At 49.4% G+C, this 19856-nt stretch overlaps 1 protein-coding gene across 2 annotated transcripts in view; it reads right to left on the bottom strand.

Moving 5' to 3' along the window:
- The window catches only part of ADA2 (adenosine deaminase 2), a 56241-nt gene extending 36802 nt beyond the window's left edge, over positions 1–19439 (bottom strand). The window contains exons 1-2 of one of the 2 annotated variants that reach the window (XM_045775020.2): positions 19304–19439; positions 874–964 (exon numbers count right to left, since the gene is read on the bottom strand). Coding sequence is in view for 1 of the 2 variants with exons in the window: in XM_045774984.2 (XP_045630940.1) it covers positions 19304–19334 (31 nt within the window). In the remaining variant the exon portion in view is untranslated. The remainder of the gene's footprint in view (positions 1–873; positions 965–19303) is intronic. The other variant, XM_045774984.2, reaches the window with a different exon arrangement.
- Between the last annotated feature and the right edge of the window lie 417 nt (positions 19440–19856).

Below are 19856 nucleotides of genomic sequence, written 5' to 3'. Positions count from 1 at the left end.
GCAAACTAGGTCCAAAGATCCACCATTGGTTTTATTTTGTCAATTCCTATTCAGGACCCTGATCCAGGCTTTCCTCGCATTCTCAAGAGAGTGTTAAGGAAAGCATGGAAAAATCAAATGTTTAGTTACATACTCTCAAAGAGATATCATAGTCCATCACCCTAGCCCGGGGTTCTCGAAGTACAGGCCTGGTCCACAATCATCAGCATTACTTATAAACTAGTTAGAAATGCAAAACCTCAGACTCTTCCCAGATCTACTGACGAGAAACCCTGGGGATGGGGCCCAGGTTTCTACGCTTTAACAAGTTCCCAGATGATTCTGATGCACGCTCAAGGTTGAGAACCATCATGTGACCTAGCCTGTATAACGCCATCTTTCTGTAAATGCCTGGGATGAGTGGCAGAGTTGGTAGGGGGAGAGAGTAGAGGCATTCCAGAAGGTAGAGAGGTTCCTAGATTTATCCTAGCAGATCTCCAAGTGGCCACTAAGTCTCAAGGGCTTACCGAAAGAAACTTTTTAGTGTTGGATAAGCACAAACGTAGCACTAAGGTACCCAGCTAGGTTGAGCAAACTTGGAGGGTAATAAAGGGAAGTGGTAGGATAGGATGCCATATCACGGAGCATCAGCTCTGACCCGATGCTGGCAGGTACTGCCCAATAACACACTGTGCGTGGGCACTGTGGTCACTGTAGAGGGCGGCAGTCCATACCATACTCAAAAGTGCTATTCTATGTAAATTCGAGACCTACCAGAAAACACTATTCCAAAATACAAATAAGGCACGCCTAAGTAAGCCAAGAAGTGCCTGCAATTATTAACTGCAAAATGTTTTTTTAAAACCTGAAAGGGTTCTCGTGTACTTAGCTCACATCCTATGTGCCTGGGTAAAAGTCGGCAAAGGATGATCCAAGCAGACTGGGGAAACAGGAACTCAGGTGAGAAAGCAGCTTTTCTAGGCACCTGTAAGAGAAAAGGGGAGAAGAGTCTGACAGGCACAAAGAAAGAACTCTGGGGGCTGAGTTGTGGAGGGAGTCTGCCTACCCACGGCCCCTGGGGCCCCAGCCTCCTGTGGGATCTCTTCAACAAACAGGCAGTCGTCCAAATGGCCCAACCAGGACTCCGCTCATTAGTTGCCTTTTGGTCTTCTGCCCATTTATGTCTCGCCTGTCTTTCCCCATGAATTGTTCAGACTTGCATCTCCATATGCCCACTCCAACACGCAGCTTCTTGGCAGGTGCCTAGGAGCTCACCTCTGCCTGCCCCTGCCCCTACGCCTACCCCTACCCTGAGGCCCTAAACAGCTTAAAACAGACAGCCCATGGATGAACTGCCTAGGGCGGTCCACCTATGCAAAGAAAGCCAAGCCCTGGGGGAAAAGTTCTCAGGGGTCACCTCAACCACGTGCAGCTTGTGCCCTGTTCTGCCTTACCATGTGGGGTGACACCTGTCACAGGGGTGCTTACATGATGTGGGGCAGAGTGTGAGAGAGTGGGAAAGAGCTTGGACAGGCCAGGGTCAGGGAAAGAAAGCTTTTTTTTTTTTTTTTTTTAAGGGAAAGAACTCTTCATGGAGACAGGGACCCTATTTTGAAAGAGTAAGCCCAAGACACAGGTGGACTGTAATACCCCTTTGGGAACTCCCACGCATGTGATACATAACGGTGGGGGATTTCCAGAAAGTTTAGGCACTTAATCTGTGACAGAAGATACTTCCCTTCTGGGGTGTCTTAACTTCTCTATTTGTATTGCTTTGCTATGACCGCCAAAACAAAACAACAACGGATCACAGACCGGGGGCTTGCACAGCAGAAATTTATTTCCTCACAATTCTGGAGGCTGCACGTCCAAGATCAAAGTATCAGCCGACCTGGTCTCTCTGGAGGCTCTCTGCTTGGCTTACGGGTGGCCTTTCTTCTGCCTGTGTGCGCTGCTGGTGTCCCGCTGTGGGTCCAAATTTCCTCTTCTTAGAAGGACACCAGGGGCACCTGGGTGGGGCTACTGACTCTCGGTTTCGGCTTGGGTCGTCATCTCGGGACTGTGGGGTTGAGCCTCATGTTGGCGTCCGCTTGAGATTCTCTCTCCCTCACCCTGTGCCCCTCCTGCTCTTTGTCTCTCTCTCAAGTAAATAAATAAATCTCAAAAAAAAAAAAAAAAAAGGACCCCTGTCAGGCTGGGTTAGGGCCCACTTCTAATAGCCTCATTTTAACTTCTTTAAACGCCGTATCTTCATGAAGGTATGGATATCAGAAGGGGACAATCCATCCCAGAGCACTACTGAATAAGAACTACGAACACCAATCCATCCCCTAGGTGAAGGAAGGGGCGGTGAAGAGAAAACAGAGCTGTGTTACAATCAACACGGCAGGGGCGCCCGGGGGGCTCAGCCGTTACGCTTCTGCCTTCGGCTCAGGTCATGATCCCAGGTCTGCGGTGGAGCCCCACATCGGGCTCCCTGCTCTGCTGGGAGGCTGCTTCTCCCTCTCCCACTCCCCCTGCTTGTGTTCCCTCTGTCAAATAAATAATTTTTTAAAAAAATTATCAGCACAGCAAGTTTAGATTTAAGCATCCCCTGCAAAATTTCAGAAAGGTCATATTGTCCTTTGTTAAAGAAAAAAATATCAGTCCTTCCTCTAGAAGCCGCTCATTGAGTGCTGCTCTTGCCAGGCGCTGCGAGGGCAAAGCCGTAAAAGCGCAGGGACAAGGCCCCCTGCAAAGCAGGTGTTGCCCGATGGACTCGAGAAGCCGTCGCCCTAGCGGTGGACGTTCGCGTAGTACTGGCCGCGCTCGACCCCCGCCCGGAAGGGGCTGGCAGCTCAGGCTGAGGAGGCCGCCCCAACCGCAACGGTGCCGCGGGGCCGGCCGGGGCGGCTGACAGCCGAGCTCTCAGCGGCGCCCACGCTCTTCAACTGCCGCGGGCCTGGAGAGCGAGAAGACGCACGCGCCGGCGGGCGCAGAACCGCGGGAGTGTTGCCGACGCGCTCGCGCCCGCGCCGAGCCGCCGCCGAGCGTGGCGCTCCGGACGCTAAAAGCCGGCTGGAAGGCCTCCGCGCACGCACGCCTCAGGGGAGGCAGTTTCGTTTCGAGTTTCTCAAATCACGAGACAAGTGTGGGTCTTGCCCTGCTCACCGGCGTCCCACCCAGCCCTCACCCCCCGGGCGGCGAGAGCTTGCCCCGCGCGGCTCCCCCCCGTGAGGGCGGACGAGAGGAGGGCCCCACCTCCGCACACAGCCGCGACGGAGCGACGGCGGCGGGACGGGGCCCAGAAGCCCGCCCCCGGGGAGGCCGGTGCGGGCAGGAGGAGGAGCCTAGAGGACAGAGGGACAAACCGAATCGCCGCGAGGCGGAGGACGCGAACCCGGGAACCGAGCGCCTGCACCAGCTGTCTTCTTTCTTTCTTTCTTTTTTTAGATTTTACTTATTTATTTGACACACAGAGCGAGTACAAGCAGGGGGAGCGAGAGGGAGAGGGAGAAGCAGGCTCCCCCGAGCAAGGATCATGACCGGAGTCAGAGGCCGCCACTCAATCCACTGAGCCACCCAGGCGCCCCCAGCACAAGCTGCCTAGCTGGACACGTGTTTCTCTTTCCCCTACGTTTTTAGGGCCCAGGGTCCAGACTGGCCTGGGAATGCAGGCAGGGTCTCCCCACCTCTCCCGAACCCCACGCTTAAGGTCCGAAAGGCCTCGACACACTACTCTCTCATGCAGACATGCGCACAGCTCCTAGAAGCCCTGGAAAGTCCCGAATATAATCTCTTTATGCTGAAAATGGGGGTTGAAAATTTGTGAGCACCGTGAACCTCTGAGGCGTGGTAGGGAGCCCTCCTTCCGGGTGCTAGGGAGCATTAGCAATGGTATTTTCAGTCCACCACATGCAACAGCAGTAGACTTGAGTAGAACCCATCTCCCAGGAAGGAAAAGGAGAGACCCACAGTCCAGGCTCAAATGCGCATGGTAAGCTTGGGGGCAAGAACTCCGAACAACAAATATATTATTACTTTAAGACTTATGTTGTACTGGATGTTTTGCATGTATTATAATATTTCATTTAATCTTCCAGGTATTGTTATTACCATTCCATTGTAGAGATGAGAAAACTGAGTCTCAAGAAGGTAACTAGCTTAGAGAATTAAGTGGCGTACGGTCACATGGCTAGTGATTGGGGAAGGTAGAATTGAACTCGAGTGTCTCCATGGCCCCACACAGTAACTATGAGGCTTTACTCCCTCCCTCATAAACTGATTGTGTCAATCCTCAGCTATCGGCAGGGTTGGTGCCTTTACAAAACCAAAAGCAGGGTTTAGGAATAAATATTCTAGTCCATAGGCAGCAAGCCTACAGTCTGAAGGTAAAATTTTTTTTTAATTCTCTCTTGAGGCATGTTTTACATAATTCATCTATTTCAACTGTACGATTGAATGATTTTTAGTAAACTTACCAAGTTGAACTGTACAAGCATTATTTTCAATATATTTTAGAACATTTCCACAACCCCAATCATATCCTTTATGCCCATTGACCTGCAGGTCAAAATAGGACCCACAGATGTTGTGTTTGGTCCACCAGATTTAAAATATTTTAAAAAATTTTTTTGTTAGTTTTCTAAAATAAGATAATTTCAGATTAAAATTTTAAATTTTAACCTCTTGAAAAATCAGGAGATTGGGCGAAATTGGGCCCTCCTTTATACAAGGCAAAACTAGTAGCTGCTCCTTTCAGACAAACATCTACTTGCCAGTTCCTCGTGAAATCAGTGAGGGGGCCCAGGATGGGGCCCCAGAACCATGGCCCCAAATGTTTGCCCTACAGCCCCAGGCACCTGTCTGTACAGCTCCTGGCAGATGGCAGAGCCGTTGTGGCTGTTTTGTTGTGACAAAGATAATTTTTGGTTCTTACTGAAAAGGAGCTGTTCTTTTTACTTGAGCGGGCTTCTCTGAAAACAAAGCCACATGTCTTATTTTGAAACTTCATAATTAAGGTTTGTACCTGATGTGGCAAAAGAAAGCTCAGAGTTTGCTTCTTTTCTTGCTCTCTCTTTGGAATCTACCTCTCCCTGCACATAAAGATGGCATTTCTCGTGTCTTGTTTTTTGGCTTTAATTTGCTAGACTCAAGGCAGACACACTTCTCAGTGGAACTCGTGACAGAGCCAATCTGAGGATGACTTTCTTCATTACTCAGGTAGACATTGCTGGTTGTCTACCCAATTCCTTCTTTGTTCCTTACCATTTTGTTCAGAGTGGTGGTATTATCAGGGAAGGTGGACCCAGCCCCAGGGAGTGAAATATGACTGGCCTGGCCCATTCTGGGGACTCAGGTTTCTTTGACAGTGATTGACTTAGGAGTAGGCATATGACCCACTCTAATCAGAGACATAAGGGGATATCGACATTGGCCAGGGGATTTTTGGAGCAGTTTCTCCTCTTTTGCCATCTTTGTTTATTGTCACAACAGTATGTAATACTTGGTGCTACAGCAGCTATCTTGTGATCATGAGGGTGAAGCCAAGAGAATCACAGAGAAGCTGAAACAGAGCCCTGATGTTGTTGAGCTGCCAAATCACCCAGACATTTCCTTCTGGACTTCCAGTTATGTGAGATAAGATATGTCCTTATTGTTAAGGCCACTTCTTTTTTTTTTTTTTTTTTTAAGATTTTATTTATTTATTTGACAGAGAGAGAGACAGCCAGCGAGAGAGGGAACACAAGCAGCAGGAGTGGAAGAGGAAGAAGCAGGCTTCCAGCGGAGGAGCCTGATGCAGGGCTCGATCCCAGAACACCGGGATCACGCCCTGAGCCAAAGGCAGACGCTTAACGACTGCACTATCCAGGCGCCCCTGTTAAGGCCACTTCTACTTATGCATTCTGTTATTTGAAACCAAAAGCATCCTGACCAAAGTGTAATATTCAAATCATAAGTCCTATTGCCAACTGGGAAGCTTCCCTGTTTTCCATCATTTGCTCAATTCATTAACTATATTTTGGGGTGGGTTTTTCATGTAGAAAGCTATATTCAACCAGTTTATGTTGGTATTGGTTTTTTGTTTTTAAAGATTTATTTGTCAGGGTGCCTGGGTAGGCTCAGTCAGTTAAGCCTCTGCCTCCGGCTCGGGTCATAATCCCAGGATCTTGGGATGGAGCCCACGTGGGGCTCCCTGCTCAGAGGGGAGCCTGCTTCTTCCTCTCCCTCTGCCCCTCCCCCTGTTTGTGCTCTCTCACTCTGTCAAATAAATAAATAAAATCTTAAAAAAAAAAAAAGATTTATTTATTTGACAGAGAGTGAGAGCATGTCCCCATGCCCCAGGAGGGACAGAAGGAGAGGAACTCAAGCAGTCTCTGTGCTGAGAGCACAGCTGATGTGGAGTTTGATTCCACGACCCTGAGATCATGACCCGACCAAAATCCAGAGTCGGACACTCAAACGACTGAGCCACCCAGGCACCCCTATGTTGGTTTTAAATCTCAAGAGGTTGAGTTTTTCCTCATCTTTTTTTTTTTTTTTTTTTTTAGATTTTATTTATTTATTTGACAGAGACAGACAGCAAGAGAAGGGGGAGTGGGAGAGGAAGAAGCAGGCTCCCAGCAGAGGAGCCTGATGTGGGGCTCGATCCCAGAACACTGGGATCACGCCCTGAGCCGAAGGCAGATGCTTAATGACTGCGCTACCCAGGCACCCCGAGTTTTTTCTCATCTTAACTCCAGAGTTTACGTGCAAATGATATGACCTAAAAACTGTATTACAAAAGACTCTGAGGTTAACCAAGGAAACAAAGGACACATGCACAGACCTTGCCACAGCAGATGCACTTCCACCAGCCATCCTGGATTAAATTAATAAGCAGGTAAAGAGGGTCACCAGGCAAACCACATGCTGGTGGCCAGCTCTGAAGACCTATGAAGTGGCTTTGTTTTCTGCCAGCCTCCACCCACTGGCATGTTTTAATTAGAGAATTAATAGTCCCTTATGTCAGGCAGGGCTACAGCTGCTTCATGCCTCACCCCACCCCAACACCTGGGGGAATGGTATTTAGGCACCCTGTTGTGGGACAATAAGGGGGCAGCCCCACGTACTGGCCCTGAGCCTGTGGCTGAGCCCAAAGCTCTATTCACTGACAGTAGCTTCCATCTACCCAGCACCCACCATGTGCCAGGTATCCCTTGTCATAGTGCTAATCCCTAAAACTACTCTGTTAAGTGGGATAATTACAGGGCCCATTTCACAGACAAGGAAACCAAGGCTCCAGGAGTTCAAGTGACTTGCCTGAGACCAAAAAGTTAGAAAATTGCAGTGCTCACTCTGCCTCCAAAGTCTGTCCTTTTTCCTTATACCTATGTTGTATCAGTGCCACTCAAATCCAGAAGAAGGGGGCCAGAGTCGTCACCAAGCCCCTGGGAAGGGCCTTGATCTGCTGCTCGCGGCTCTGAACAACTCCTTTCTGGCAGTGGGGCTTGTGCACCAGAATCCTGAGCCTGAGCCTGCCTCTCCAGCTCCCAGCCGGTCAAGGAAGGCCGTTCCGCCCTGACACACATTCTGAGATTTGCTAGAGTAGCTAGCTGAGGGAAGCCTCGGGCTCCTTCCAGCCCACACTCTGCCTGTTTCTCACCTGTGCTCCACCTGGAAGTAACCGCCTGATGACAGCTTCCACTATTAAGATAGAACCAGAGGCAATACCTAAGATGTGTTCTTGACAAGAAGTTTTAACCAGAATTGAACCAAACCTTTTAGATCTTTCAGTTTACAGGAAATATACAGATAAAGGAACAACTTAAATAACACTATGGGGAAATAATTAGACAAATTCATGGTCTGGAATAGTATATGGGATATACAGGTCAGTACCTGTCTCTTCAAGAATCAACAACACTACAAAAGGTGAAGTGATGGTTCTGGATTAAAATAGATTTCAGAGAGATAACACTTTTTATTGCAATTTTTGCAATGCATGATCCTTGATTGTGTCCTGGTTTCAAAGAGCCAACTTCAAAAGAGATTTGGGAGCAAATGGGAAAATTTGAATATGGTCTTATTATTAGATTAAATTAGATAATTATTTTCATTTTGTTAAGTGTGACAATGGTATTGTGACTATAGAGGACAATATCCTTACTTTCTGGACATGTATTTGAAGGAGAAGAGTCACTGTTTGTAATTTACTTTAAAATGATCCAAAGACATAGAGATAATAGGTAGGTAGGTAGATGATAGAATGAGCAAATATGGCAAAATATTACCCATTGTTGAATCTGGGTGGCACATATATGAATATTCCTTTAACTATTCTTTCTACTTTTCTGTATGTATTTCAAACATAATGGAGAAAATGGGGCACCTGAGTGGCTCAGTCAGTTGAGCATCTGACTCTTGATTTCGGCTCAGGTCATGATCCCAGGGTCCTGGGATGGAGCCCCACATCGGGCTCCAACCTCAGTGGGGAATCTGCTTCTCCCTCTCCTCTGCGCTTCCCCCACCTCATGCTTCTGCTCTCTTCCTGTCTCTCAAATAAATAAAATTTTTATTTTTAAGAGAGAGCACAAGCAGGGGGAGCTGCAGAGGGAGAGGGAGAAGCAGGCTCCTGGCTGAGCAGGGAGCCCGATGAGGGGCTCCATCTCAGGACCCTGGGATCCGGACCGAAGCTGAAGGCAGATGCTTAACTGACTGAGCCACCAAGGTGCCCCTAAATAAAATCTTTTTAAAAATGGGGGAAAAAACCTTTCATAACAAAAAGTTTACAAACTAAATGAGGATGACCGTAGGATGGAGACCTGAAGCCAGGGCCTCTGTTGGTGACATTTTGCCCACCTGGTCCCCTCCCTTGCCATTCTGCCCAGCTGTTGGGCTCGCCTGATGTTCCAGCCTGGACGCTGACGTTTGAATGAGCTTAGACTGCTGAGGTCCCTAGAATCAGACCAGGAAAAAGTGGTTCTGGGGCTGGACAACCAAGGCAGGATTCCTAATTGGTGACTTGGAGTGAAGATAAATGTGTCGCCCATAAAGGCAGCCCCTGAGAGAGATAGACCCTATACAGAAAAGCAAAAGCCCCTCCTGGGCATCTCTCCCAGTGAGAAAAGGAACAGAGTTTTAGCACAATAAGATACAAATGTATGAATCAACACACTGTACACTTTAAGCTTACACAATGTTATGAGTCAATGTTATCTCAATAAAGTTGAACAAAATAAATAGCATAGTAAGAGAATGGGCCACAAGGCTGGGCCCTGAAATTAGAACCATTTACCAGGGTAGAAAGTCAGCCCTGGCTGTAAAGATCAAAAATGAGGTTGATGTTCCCCAAGTCAATTAGCAGACTTAGCATATTTTCCATAAAACAGCAGTGGGCAACTCTACAGAACCTGAGAAAATTATCACATAACTCATACAAAAAAAGTGTGCCAAAAATACAGATTTGAAGAATATTTTTGGAGATTATAAGCTCCTTGAGGAGAAGAATAATTCCTGGCTTTTCTATCTCCCCACCAAAACCTCCATTACTGTAGGATTTTGCATAGAACACACACTCAAATATTTCTTTAATTTGATTGAGACACGCAAGCAACAGAGTCAACCCCAAAAGCCCTGTATTGATATCACGGGGCGGGGTGCAGAAGGTCATCAAGCCTGACAAATGACCAGCAGCACAGAGAATGGAGGAACCTAAAAGCCTCAAAAGCCGGATTCCGAGAAGTTTAGCAGCCAAATTCATACTGCTGGGTTTCCTCACAACATGTAGCAAAGGGCTGGAGTGGGGACCAAAGGGGTCTAGGCCTTCGGGCATTTGCATCACTGATGTTGAGGCAAACACCACCTACAAATAAAGGGTCAGACACGTCAGCCAAGACAGCTTGAAATTTCTCTAAAACGCTGGTGCTGGCCTTGGAGTTCAATATTGGCTCCACCAAAAACTTCTTGATCTTTGAGCATAAATTTCCTCAAAATGGAGATTTGTTTTGTTTTGTTTTTAAGATTTTATTTATTTATGTGACAGACAGCCAGCGAGAGAGGGAACACAGCAGGAAGAGTGGGAGAGGAAGAAGCAGGCTCCCAGCGGAGGAGCCTGATGTGGGACTTGATCCCGGAATCTCGGGATCACTCCCTGAGCCGAAGGCAGACGCCTAACGACTGCGCTACCCAAGCGCCCCTTAAAATGGAGATTTTAATACCACCGCTCTTATAAAAGAACCCAATGAGATAATATATGTAAAATATCTGCCAACATTTATGGCCCATATAGCAGGCACTCAATAAACAATAGCTGGTATTATTATTGTTATGACTGCAAACGCACTTGACAAAGCCTTTCTTTTTCTTTCCTTTCTTCTTTCTTTCTCTCTCTCTCTTTCTTCCTTCCTTCCTCCTTCCTTCCTTCCTTCCTTCCTTCCTTCCTTCCTTCCTTCCTTTCTTTCTTTCTTTCTTTCTTTCTTTCTTTCTTTCTTTCTTTCTTTCTTTCTTTCTTTCTTTCTTTCTTTCTTTCTTTCTTTCTAGATTTTTATTTACTTGAGAGATTGAGAGCCAGAGACAGAGCACGAGCAGAGGGGAGGGGCAGAGCCAGAAGCAGACTCCCGATGTGGAGCTCAATCCCAGGACCCTGGGATCATGACGTGAGCTGAAGGCAGACATTTAACAACTGAACCACCCAGGCGTCTCATGGCAAAGTATTTCTAAGTGCAATCTACCTGAATAAATTTCTCATTGCCAGTTTTCTTAAACATAAGAAATTCCACTGGCACTTTCTTTTCCCATGTTCATTAAGGTTGTGGGGAAAAATGGGAGATGCATGACAGAATTGTCCTCTAATGGTCTCATATGTAAGCTTTGGCCACCAACAGGTCAGTCAGCCCTGCTAGTATCAGAACCAGGTCAGTTGTGTCTTCTGTCCTCCTCTGGGTCCAGTAATGTCGGTCACAGACTAAGTGCTCAAAAAAACATTTGGAAAATTGAAGGGAGTACATCCGAAGCCAAAGAGTAGTGATCTGATTGGTCTAGAGTGGAACTCGGGGAACTTCCCTCTGAGGGCGAAGGCATACACGGTGAGGAGGTGTGTGATGGGGCTGTTGATTCCGTATCAACCTGCACAGGAAATACTCAAAGATGGTATCCTGGCTCTTCTGCCCTTTGGAACCCCTGACCTGTAAGAGGAAAGCTTCCAGAGCTTCCTCCTGATGAAAGTTTTAACTGGGGCTACAGCTTAGAGCATCTGGGTTCAGGAAAACAAACAGTCATTGGAGCCGGCTGTGCTACTAACCACCACGAAGGGTAATTTTATTGGGTTACCTGGCCTCTGGAGAAGGAAATGGGCTATAGGCAAAGAAATTAGCATTCTAAAAGCAAGTACATTTCTAAAGTAGAAATGGACTCTGAGATCTGCGGCTCCAATCCCACACTTTACCCAGCAAGGCCCAGAGCAGGGAAGTGGCTGGCCCTGGACCACCTAACTCTTTAGGTGCAAGTAGGTACGAACTAGAATCTAGAACTGACTCCACACTCCCAGCCCTTCCCACTCAGGGCAGCCTCTCCCAGGAGACAGTCTGTCCGCCTCACCACCCCACAGACAGTCTCACTATTCTTCCTTTCCCCAGTCTGTCAATCCTCCTACAGGCCTTTGCCATGCTTCCCACCCTGTGGGCACCATAAGTTCCGAGGGGCATTGTGCTCGGAGAGCCGCAAGCTGGGACTTGCGGTCTTCCCGGATTGTTGTTTTTGGCTGCTTCAAGGAGCCGGAGGCCACTGACTGCATCGGAGATGTATGCGAAAGGCATCTGTGCTGCTTACACTGTCCCCAGCCACCAGGCTCGGTGCCAGAGAAGCAGACCCTTTGTCAACAGAGATGCCCTGGCTTTGTGTGCAGAGAGGGAAGCAGAAAAAGTCCTCTGGTATCAGACCCGCCTCCAGGGGAGGAGGGAAAGGGAGTCATCTACGGAAGTTCCAGTAAATGTTCTCATTTAAACAAACAAGAAAATAATAAGATGGAGAAAGAGCCAAGGGGGTAGGAACAAGCAAACTCCCGAAACTGCACTTTAATGAAAGCAGAACTCCGTTCTGGGTCTTCCTGTGCTGAGAGGGGTGGCGTGTTTATTAACCTGGTCAAAAGACAGCAAGGCAAATTAAGTCGCAGCCCAGCCCCGCTGCCAAACGATTAGCATGCAAATGAGACAAGCACTGGGGACCAAGTGCGAAGGGGACCAATAAGGTCTTGGGCAGTTGAAGAGGGAAATCCAAACTGGGCTGCCTGGAAAGTAGAGGGAGCCACTGGGGAGACCAGGGCCAGGGTGGGGACAGCTATCCTGTTTCCACCACGGACAATTTTCATTGGTTCAGTCCAGGCTGATACTAAGGCTAAGAGCTAGCTGGTTTGGCCCCCAAGGGCTGTGCCAAGTCACACACGGGAATACAGCACACTGAGGCCCAGGAATATTTACGTGTTTGCGCCAGGAGGAACCCAGCAGGAATGCCTACCCACCTTAACCGCTCCACCCAGGCCAGGGCGACATTGCCAGGGTGTTTGCAGGGCATTAGCTAGCATATGGGCCCCAAAGAAACCTTTCTGAGTCGGGGGAGGGCAGGCTATCCCCCAATGAACCACTCTCCGGTGGTTTTGCTTTGGTTTCAGAACCTGTGGCTAGGGCAGAAGGACCAAGAGGGCCCCTGGCCGGGTTGCTTTCTCTCCTCCCAGCTGCTTCTGTCTCTCTCTCAGGCTCCTGGACACAAAACAGCTGAGCAGATAAACAAGTCACCACCTGCTCCCTCCTTCCCCATGACACCGCCCCTGTCCCCAAGTCCCACCCCTTCTTCCTAGCGTTCTCTCCCTCCATTCCTCCCTGAAGCCAAACTTCCCAGTAGCAGCAGCTGCAGCCAACTCTCCCCTCCTGTGCCTGCCTCCCCGGCACACCCCCAGCACACCCCTCCACAGCCCCCCTTCGCCCCTTGCTCCCCACCAATGGCAAATGAGGAACATGTGTACAGAGCCCTGGGCTCTCCCTCCTCCCGGAGCCATTTCAAACAAAACAGTTGTGCTTTCTGAAAGTAATTCGTGGAGCTCTGGGTCCCCAAGGAAAATGAGTTTATGGCATCCACAGCCCTGGAGCCAGTGAATGTCTGGCCACTTGGCCCAGAGCCCCTCTGCCAGGCACAGGAAAACTAGAAGGAAGGGGTTAATTTGAGCAGAAGCGAGGAGGGGCCCAGCTCCATTCCAGACTGCAAGGGAGGCAGATCCCTGGGATGGAGGGCAGCAGGAAGCCGCTCAGAGAGGCCAGGAGGCCAAGGCCCAGTTCAAACCCTGAATAAAGGCCACCTTTCCGATAGCCTGCCTGTGTGCACGCGCGCACGCACACACACACACGCACACAGTATTCTTATTACCGAAATAAAGGTTGTCACAACAGACTCTGGGTTCCGTAGTCAGAAGCTCTGAGTTGGTGCTGTTTAATAAGTCCCCAGTGCCAGTGGCAGGCATTACTGAAGACCTCAGTGGGTGGGGGAGACAGGTGAGGAACCCCAGAGTGCCTCCTCCCAGGGAGGGGAGCTGTGTGCTGGGAGCTGGGTGGTGAGGGCTCCCCCAGGGGACTCCTTGGCAATTTAGAGTTTAAATTTGGGTTACTACTGGCTCACCTGAGTCCTCAGAAGCTTAAGCCACTGAAACTGGGAAGAGAGTGAACCAGCCTGTCTTCGCCTCCAAGCTTCCCTATTCCTAAGAGCTCTTTAAAACAATTATAATTGAAGTATACTTAACATACAACTCAGAGGTCTCCCTGTACTGTTTTGTGGACAAGCAGGGAGTGGATTTGATGAAAACAACCTGGCTTCCATTTGCCGAGTGTTTCAAATCTGTCTGCAAACTCAGGGCTATTTTGTGGAAAGTAGCAGCAGGACAAGACTGGATAGCTGGCCCTGGGCTTGAAACAGTGAATGGCGGTGTGACCCTGGGCAAGTCACATAACCTCTCTGAGCCTGTTGTCTCATCGGTAAAATGGAAATATACCTCACAAATTCAACTCCTCCATATTTTCAGGTGAAGTGAAATGACAAGGCAAAGTTAATAAAATACACCTAACACACCAAACATTCTGCTGAGGCCGCACTTGGTGCTTGATAAAATTGCTTGTTTTTTTAATATTCTGTGGGAGACAAAATGCAAACATGAAATGGAAAATAGCGGAAATGGCAGGCACCAAACCCAGTGACTCTGAAGAGGTCGATGTAGACCCACATACTGCTTGGGATGGGAGGAGGCAGGAGAAACTTCTCCAGGAGGAAGTCTGTGGACAGTTTTTCCGTCCTCCTTGGAGAGCAGGGTTTCCCAGCCTCGGTCCTACTGACATTTTGGACCATGTAATTCTTTGTTGTGGGGGCCTGTCCTTTGCATTATGGGATTTTCAGCAGCATCCCTAGCCTCTACCCAGGAGATGCCAGTGGCACACACCCCCCCCCCCCCCAGTTATGACAATCAGACTGTCTCCAGACACTGCCAAGTGTCCCCTGGGAGCAAAACAGGCCCTGGCCAAGAACCACCCTTATGAGTTGGGAGCAAGCACATGCCTCTTTTTAGGAGTCTGAACCAAGGCTGTGCTCATAGCAGGGAGTCAGTACATGTTAGAAGGATCAGTGCTCACTGATAAGTTTCTTTTAAGCAAGAGAGCCTCGCAGAACCCGAGAAGGAAGATGTCGTCATGGAGAAGGCAAGCAGTGGCCATTCTAACAAATATGGTGGATGGGGTGGGGGAGGAGGAAGCAGTGACTGCCGTTGAAGGGCCGGGCAGGAGAAGCTGGCCAGTGCCTGAGCTGACCTTCCCTTTTCTCTCCTGCTAGGGGCACTGCCTTGGAGGAAATTTCCCACTGCTGGATTTCATCTCACCTGATCTGAAGAATGGAGGTGAATTTGTGAATCAGATTGGAGAATGATTCAGGGTGGTAGGAATCAGCTCTGTTCTTGCCCTTCCTGTGTAGCTGATGAGATGCATGCCCTTAGACAAGCCATCTTGTCTCTGCAACTGTTTCTTTGGCTGTGAAGTGTGGGAGTTAGAGTTGATGAGTGCTAAGGTCCCTTCCAGCTGTAAGTTCTAAGGCCTGTGAGCGCCACAATGTGATGAAACTAACTGGCTAATTAGGGCGATGTAAAGTCCCGTCTTACTGCACCGCAAACCAGCAGGGTAATTCTCCACTTGTCTTTGTTATGAGTTGTGGCTGCCAGAAAAGCTTTCACAGCTTCTTCCTGTATGGAGAGCACTGTGCTAGCCACTGTGGGAGAGAGAAGACTTTCTCTCTTTCCTTCACAATCTAATTAAAGATAAAAATAATTCCAATAAAGGGCCATGATTGAAAAATGCCTCATACTCTCCAATGGTTTCAAATTCAGGCCAACCTGAGTTACAAGACTGCCTCCACACTCTGTGCCCACAGGCAAGTCACTTAATCTCAAGCTTCTTCATCTGTAAAATGGGCACAATAATAGTACGTATGTCACAGGTTAATTGTAAGAGTTAAATACATGCAAGAAAATTAGCATGGTGCTTGGCATGTAATTAAGTGCAAAAAAAAAAATGTTCAGGGGCGACTGAGTGGGCGTCTGCCTTTGGCTCAGGTCATGATCCTAGCGTCCTCAGATTGAGCCCCGCATTGGGCTCTCTGTTCAGCAGGAAGTCTGCTTCTCCCTCTCCCTCTGCCTGCCATTCCCCCCTGCTTGTGCTCTCTCTCTCTGTCAAATAAATAAAACCTTTATAAAAAAATGTTTGCAGCAAATATTTGTTGGATAGTCTAGACCAGGCATTGTGCTAGGCCCTGGGAATCTGGAGACGAGGGACAGGGCTCCCACTCTGGAGAAGCTCACTAGACGACTGCGGACACAGGGAAGGCACGTGGCTGTGACTATAGCATACTGCACAGAAATAATGTCTGTGCTGGGTCTTTTTTTTTTTTTTTTAAGGTTTTATTTATTTAACAGAGAGAGACAGCCAGCGAGAGAGAGAACACAAGCAGGGGGAGAGAGAGAGGGAGAAGCAGGCTCCCAGCGGAGGAGCCTGATGTGGGGCTCGATCCCAGAACACCAGGATCATGCTCTGAGCCGAAGGCAGACGCTTAACAACTGCGCCACCCAGGCGCCCCAGAAATAATGTCTGTGCCGGGTCTTGAGGCGCGGCCAGTGGTGTTCACTCAGGTGAAGGAGGTAGAACATTCCCGATGAGAGAACACACGCGCAAAGGAGCCAAATGCTCTGTGCTTCTGCGGAACCACATGCATCCGATGACGGCCACGTGTGTAGGGGGCAGGCATGGTGAGTGAGCCTGAATGTTAGTTCCCCAAAGAAGGGACCTGCACAAGGTCTTCCTCACATACGCTATTTCCCTTTTTGACACCACTACCAGGCAGCTCAGAGCTGATTTTTAGGCTCAATTACACACTTCCCCGAATCTAGGTTTTCTGCTGTCATTATTCTCTTGCCCCAGCTTCCTTTATAGCTTGGACCTCAACCATCAATCTGGTGTTTGGTTTTATGGTATGCTGCCATTTATCATAAACTGCCTTAATTGCGTTCTGAGCATGGATGGCACGTAAACGAATGAATGATGAAATACAAAAGTGCACGGATGAGAATGAAGTCAGAACAGAGTGGTGAGAGGGGCTTGTTCGCAGCTGCCTCCCCAGGGCAGGGCCCACCGTAGGAGCTCAGTAAACTGCTGACTCAGAGAGTGACATTAGGAGTATTTCCCCCACGAGAAGGCTTCTCTGTAAGATACAAAAGAACCGGCCTAGGGGACCGTTCACTGGCCCCAGCACACATATGGGCTCCGTACTGGACTTCCTTGTATACTGTTCCCTACTTGTTTGGGCTGGAAGCCTTGCTGTCCCAGCCAGATGGCGCGCTATACCTCATGGACTTTGCCATACATATCGCTGTCTCCCAAACTGCACTTACAGAGCTGGCCACAAGGCCGCTTCCCCAAATTTCTGTGGTTTTAGCCTAGTAAACCCACAGTTCTTTGTAGTTGAACAAGGGTGAGCACCTCGGTCCCTTCCAAGACTGGCTGGAATCGTTTCCTCCCTGACCACATGTTTGACCATAGGGAATAGCATTTCTTTCACTCATCAAGTTAATCGATGAGTATTTGCTGAATGAAAGAAGGAAAGAACTGCTTCTTATGGGTCTGTATTGAAGCGTTTGCACATTTTTAACAACTGCATTATTTGACCCCTTTCCACAAAAGGCAGGGAAGGCAGGGAGGAGCCGCCAGTCCTCTAGAGAAGGGACAGAGGCTCCCAAGGAGCAGTGATGGGGATGGCAGGCCCGTAAAAGCCACTGCCACTGCTGCTTTCATGGTGGGCAGACTTTTCCTTTTGACTCTCAAGTGTCAGCATCAGGACCAGGGCAGGTGGCACGCGGAGAACTCACGTTCCAGCTGTGCTCAGTGCTGCCTGCTGGCCCCTGATCCCAAAGGGCCTCTTCCACACCTTCCTTCCTTCCTCCTTCCCTTTCTTCCTCTCTCTCCCTTTCTCTCCCTGCCTCTCTCAGTGAAAGGACTCCCTTGACAAGAGTATCAGGTTTCAGTTGTCCGTGTCCTGGGAAATTACAGGATCTTTCTCCCTTTCTCTTTTTAACCAGGATTACACATTCAGAGCGAGTTGGCTCCCAGGGCCTGCCTGGCTGCTGCATGGCTGGAGGATGCCAGAGGCTCCTGGGCTTGGCCACTCAGGGGAGGGAAGGCAGGTCACTGAGTGGACCTGGCCTGCTCTCCCGTCTTCTGAAGTCCAGGGACCCCCACCTCAGAATTCTGAGAGCCCTAGCCATCCTTGCAGGGCGTGGGGGTGCAGCTCAGGTCTACCCTCCCTGGTCAGGCATCTGGCCACCAAGTCTCCTTCCACTCCAGGGACAACTACAGCAAGAGGAAAAGATGGGAGATACCAGGTTATACGTGGTCTGACTATTGTTATCTAGAAAGAGAAGCATTTTGCAATGTATACATTTGGCAAATCATTATGCTGTATATCTTAAACTCATACAATATTAAATGTCAATTATATCTCAATAAAACTGGATTAAAAAGAAAGAGAAGCAGGCCAAGCGAGTTTGGGATGAGATGAGATTATGAGACGAGCAGAGGGGAGAGAGTGGAGAGATGAAAGAAAGAAGAGACTCTGTAAATTCCCTGTGGCCCCGGGCCCCAGGGTTTTGGCCACCAAGAATGCAATGGAGCAAACATGACTCTTAGGACATGGCCTGAAACAGGTCTTCTTTAACAAAGTGGAAAGGATCAAGGGCCACCTGGCCGGCTCGGTTGGTAGAGCATGCGACTCGTGATCTCAGGGTCGTGAGTTCAAGCCCCATGTTGGGCATGGAGCCTATTTAACATAAAAAAAGAAAAGAAAAAGAAAATTAGAAAAGATCAAAAGAGTGACTCTGGGGTGTGGGAGACTGAACCCAGTTGATCATCAGTAGCATTTGCTGGGTACAGCTCTTCTCTCCTGAATCAGAGCAAGTTGCCCCTCGGTGTACAAGTGCACATGCTGTCCCCCAATTTGAAAGGCCTGAAACATGCGGTCTAGTTTTGACCCCCCATGGACAGTGAAGGTTGTGGACTCATAGCCTCTTGGAGGCCAGGCGTCACCGAAGCCTCATTCTACAGGTGGGAAAGTGACGGCTGAGAAGCTCACTCAGGGCCTTAGTGACAGAACCCACTCCAGAACCCAGGCCTTGACTCAGTGCTCCTCCCCGCCCACCCCAGCAGGGGTGGGGTGGGGGGCGCTGGCCAACTCCCGAGGGAGGCCCAAGTGATTTACACAAACAAAGCAGACTAAGATCAAAAGGTGAGTTGGTGGTAGGCTGTGGGTGTGGAGTTGGGGTGGGTTCTGAGTTCTTGGGGCCAAGCCTGCGGGTGGAAACAGCCCCCTTTTGGCCTCCGAGTGTCTCTGAAATACCAGCTGCTGTCAGCCTTCCGCTGTCCTCCAGGCCAGGGCTGCTGGGACACTTGGTGTTTTCCAGGACAAAATTCTGAGCACCTTAAAAGAGGGCCGCAGGGGGGTTGGGATCAGCATCTGGCTCAGATTTCCTTACTCTGAGCCGGACACAGTCTTAGGAAACTGCCCACAGTGCACAGTCCTATCATTCAAATGAAACCTAAAACCCAAGCCCCGGGGAGTCACACGTGGTCACCAAGGACACCCCAGTCTGGGGCTAAGCCAAGGGCATTCGCCTGGGCGGCTCGAGACTACTCTATGGCTGGGATCAGTTCTTTCCTCAGACCCACGGCACCACCGCACCCATTCCCTCTCAGGAGCCACCGGCCAGTCCCCCCTGAGTCACAAAATTCCCTGTGCTTACCTTGGGGCTCACTCTGCTGTGGCAACAGCATGCAACTTCCCAGGGTTATGAGAAATAACTTTCCTAAGAGTGTCACCAGCTGCAGACGCCCCTGTCATAAACTGTCCCAGCTCTAAGCCGCCTAGGGCTTTTATCCCCTCCCTCTTAGCTACTCATTACCCAGCTTAATTAGGCCAGGAAATGCTCTCGCAGAGGACACTCTCGGCAGGAGGCGAGGCTGGAGGAGAGATTCTCAGCAGCTCCACTTCCTGAGGCTGGAGCTGGGGGCTGGGGAAAGCCTGGAGGAGGACTGTGGAGATGGCAGGGCTGTGTCCTCCCATGAACAGCTGCTGGGAGAGAGGCAGAGATGCGCACATTTGCTCCCCAGGCCCTCCAGGGAGCTGAGGGTTGCCCTTGTTTACAGAAGGGCACCGGATCTGAAAGCTTGCAAGTGCCTGCCCACCCCCACCCTCACCCGCCCCTCTCAATGAACCAGCCGCGCCCCCCCATAACCACTTACAGTACTTCAGCCCAGTCCCTGACATAATCAAGCCAGACCCAGCCCGACACTGCC

This window comes from Ursus americanus, chromosome 25 (assembly GCF_024610735.1).
Source record: "Ursus americanus isolate L20-20 chromosome 25, mUrsAme1.1.p, whole genome shotgun sequence".
NCBI lineage: Eukaryota > Metazoa > Chordata > Mammalia > Carnivora > Ursidae > Ursus > Ursus americanus.
Note: the sequence above shows the minus strand (reverse complement) of the source record. Positions and strands in the feature narration are given on the sequence as shown.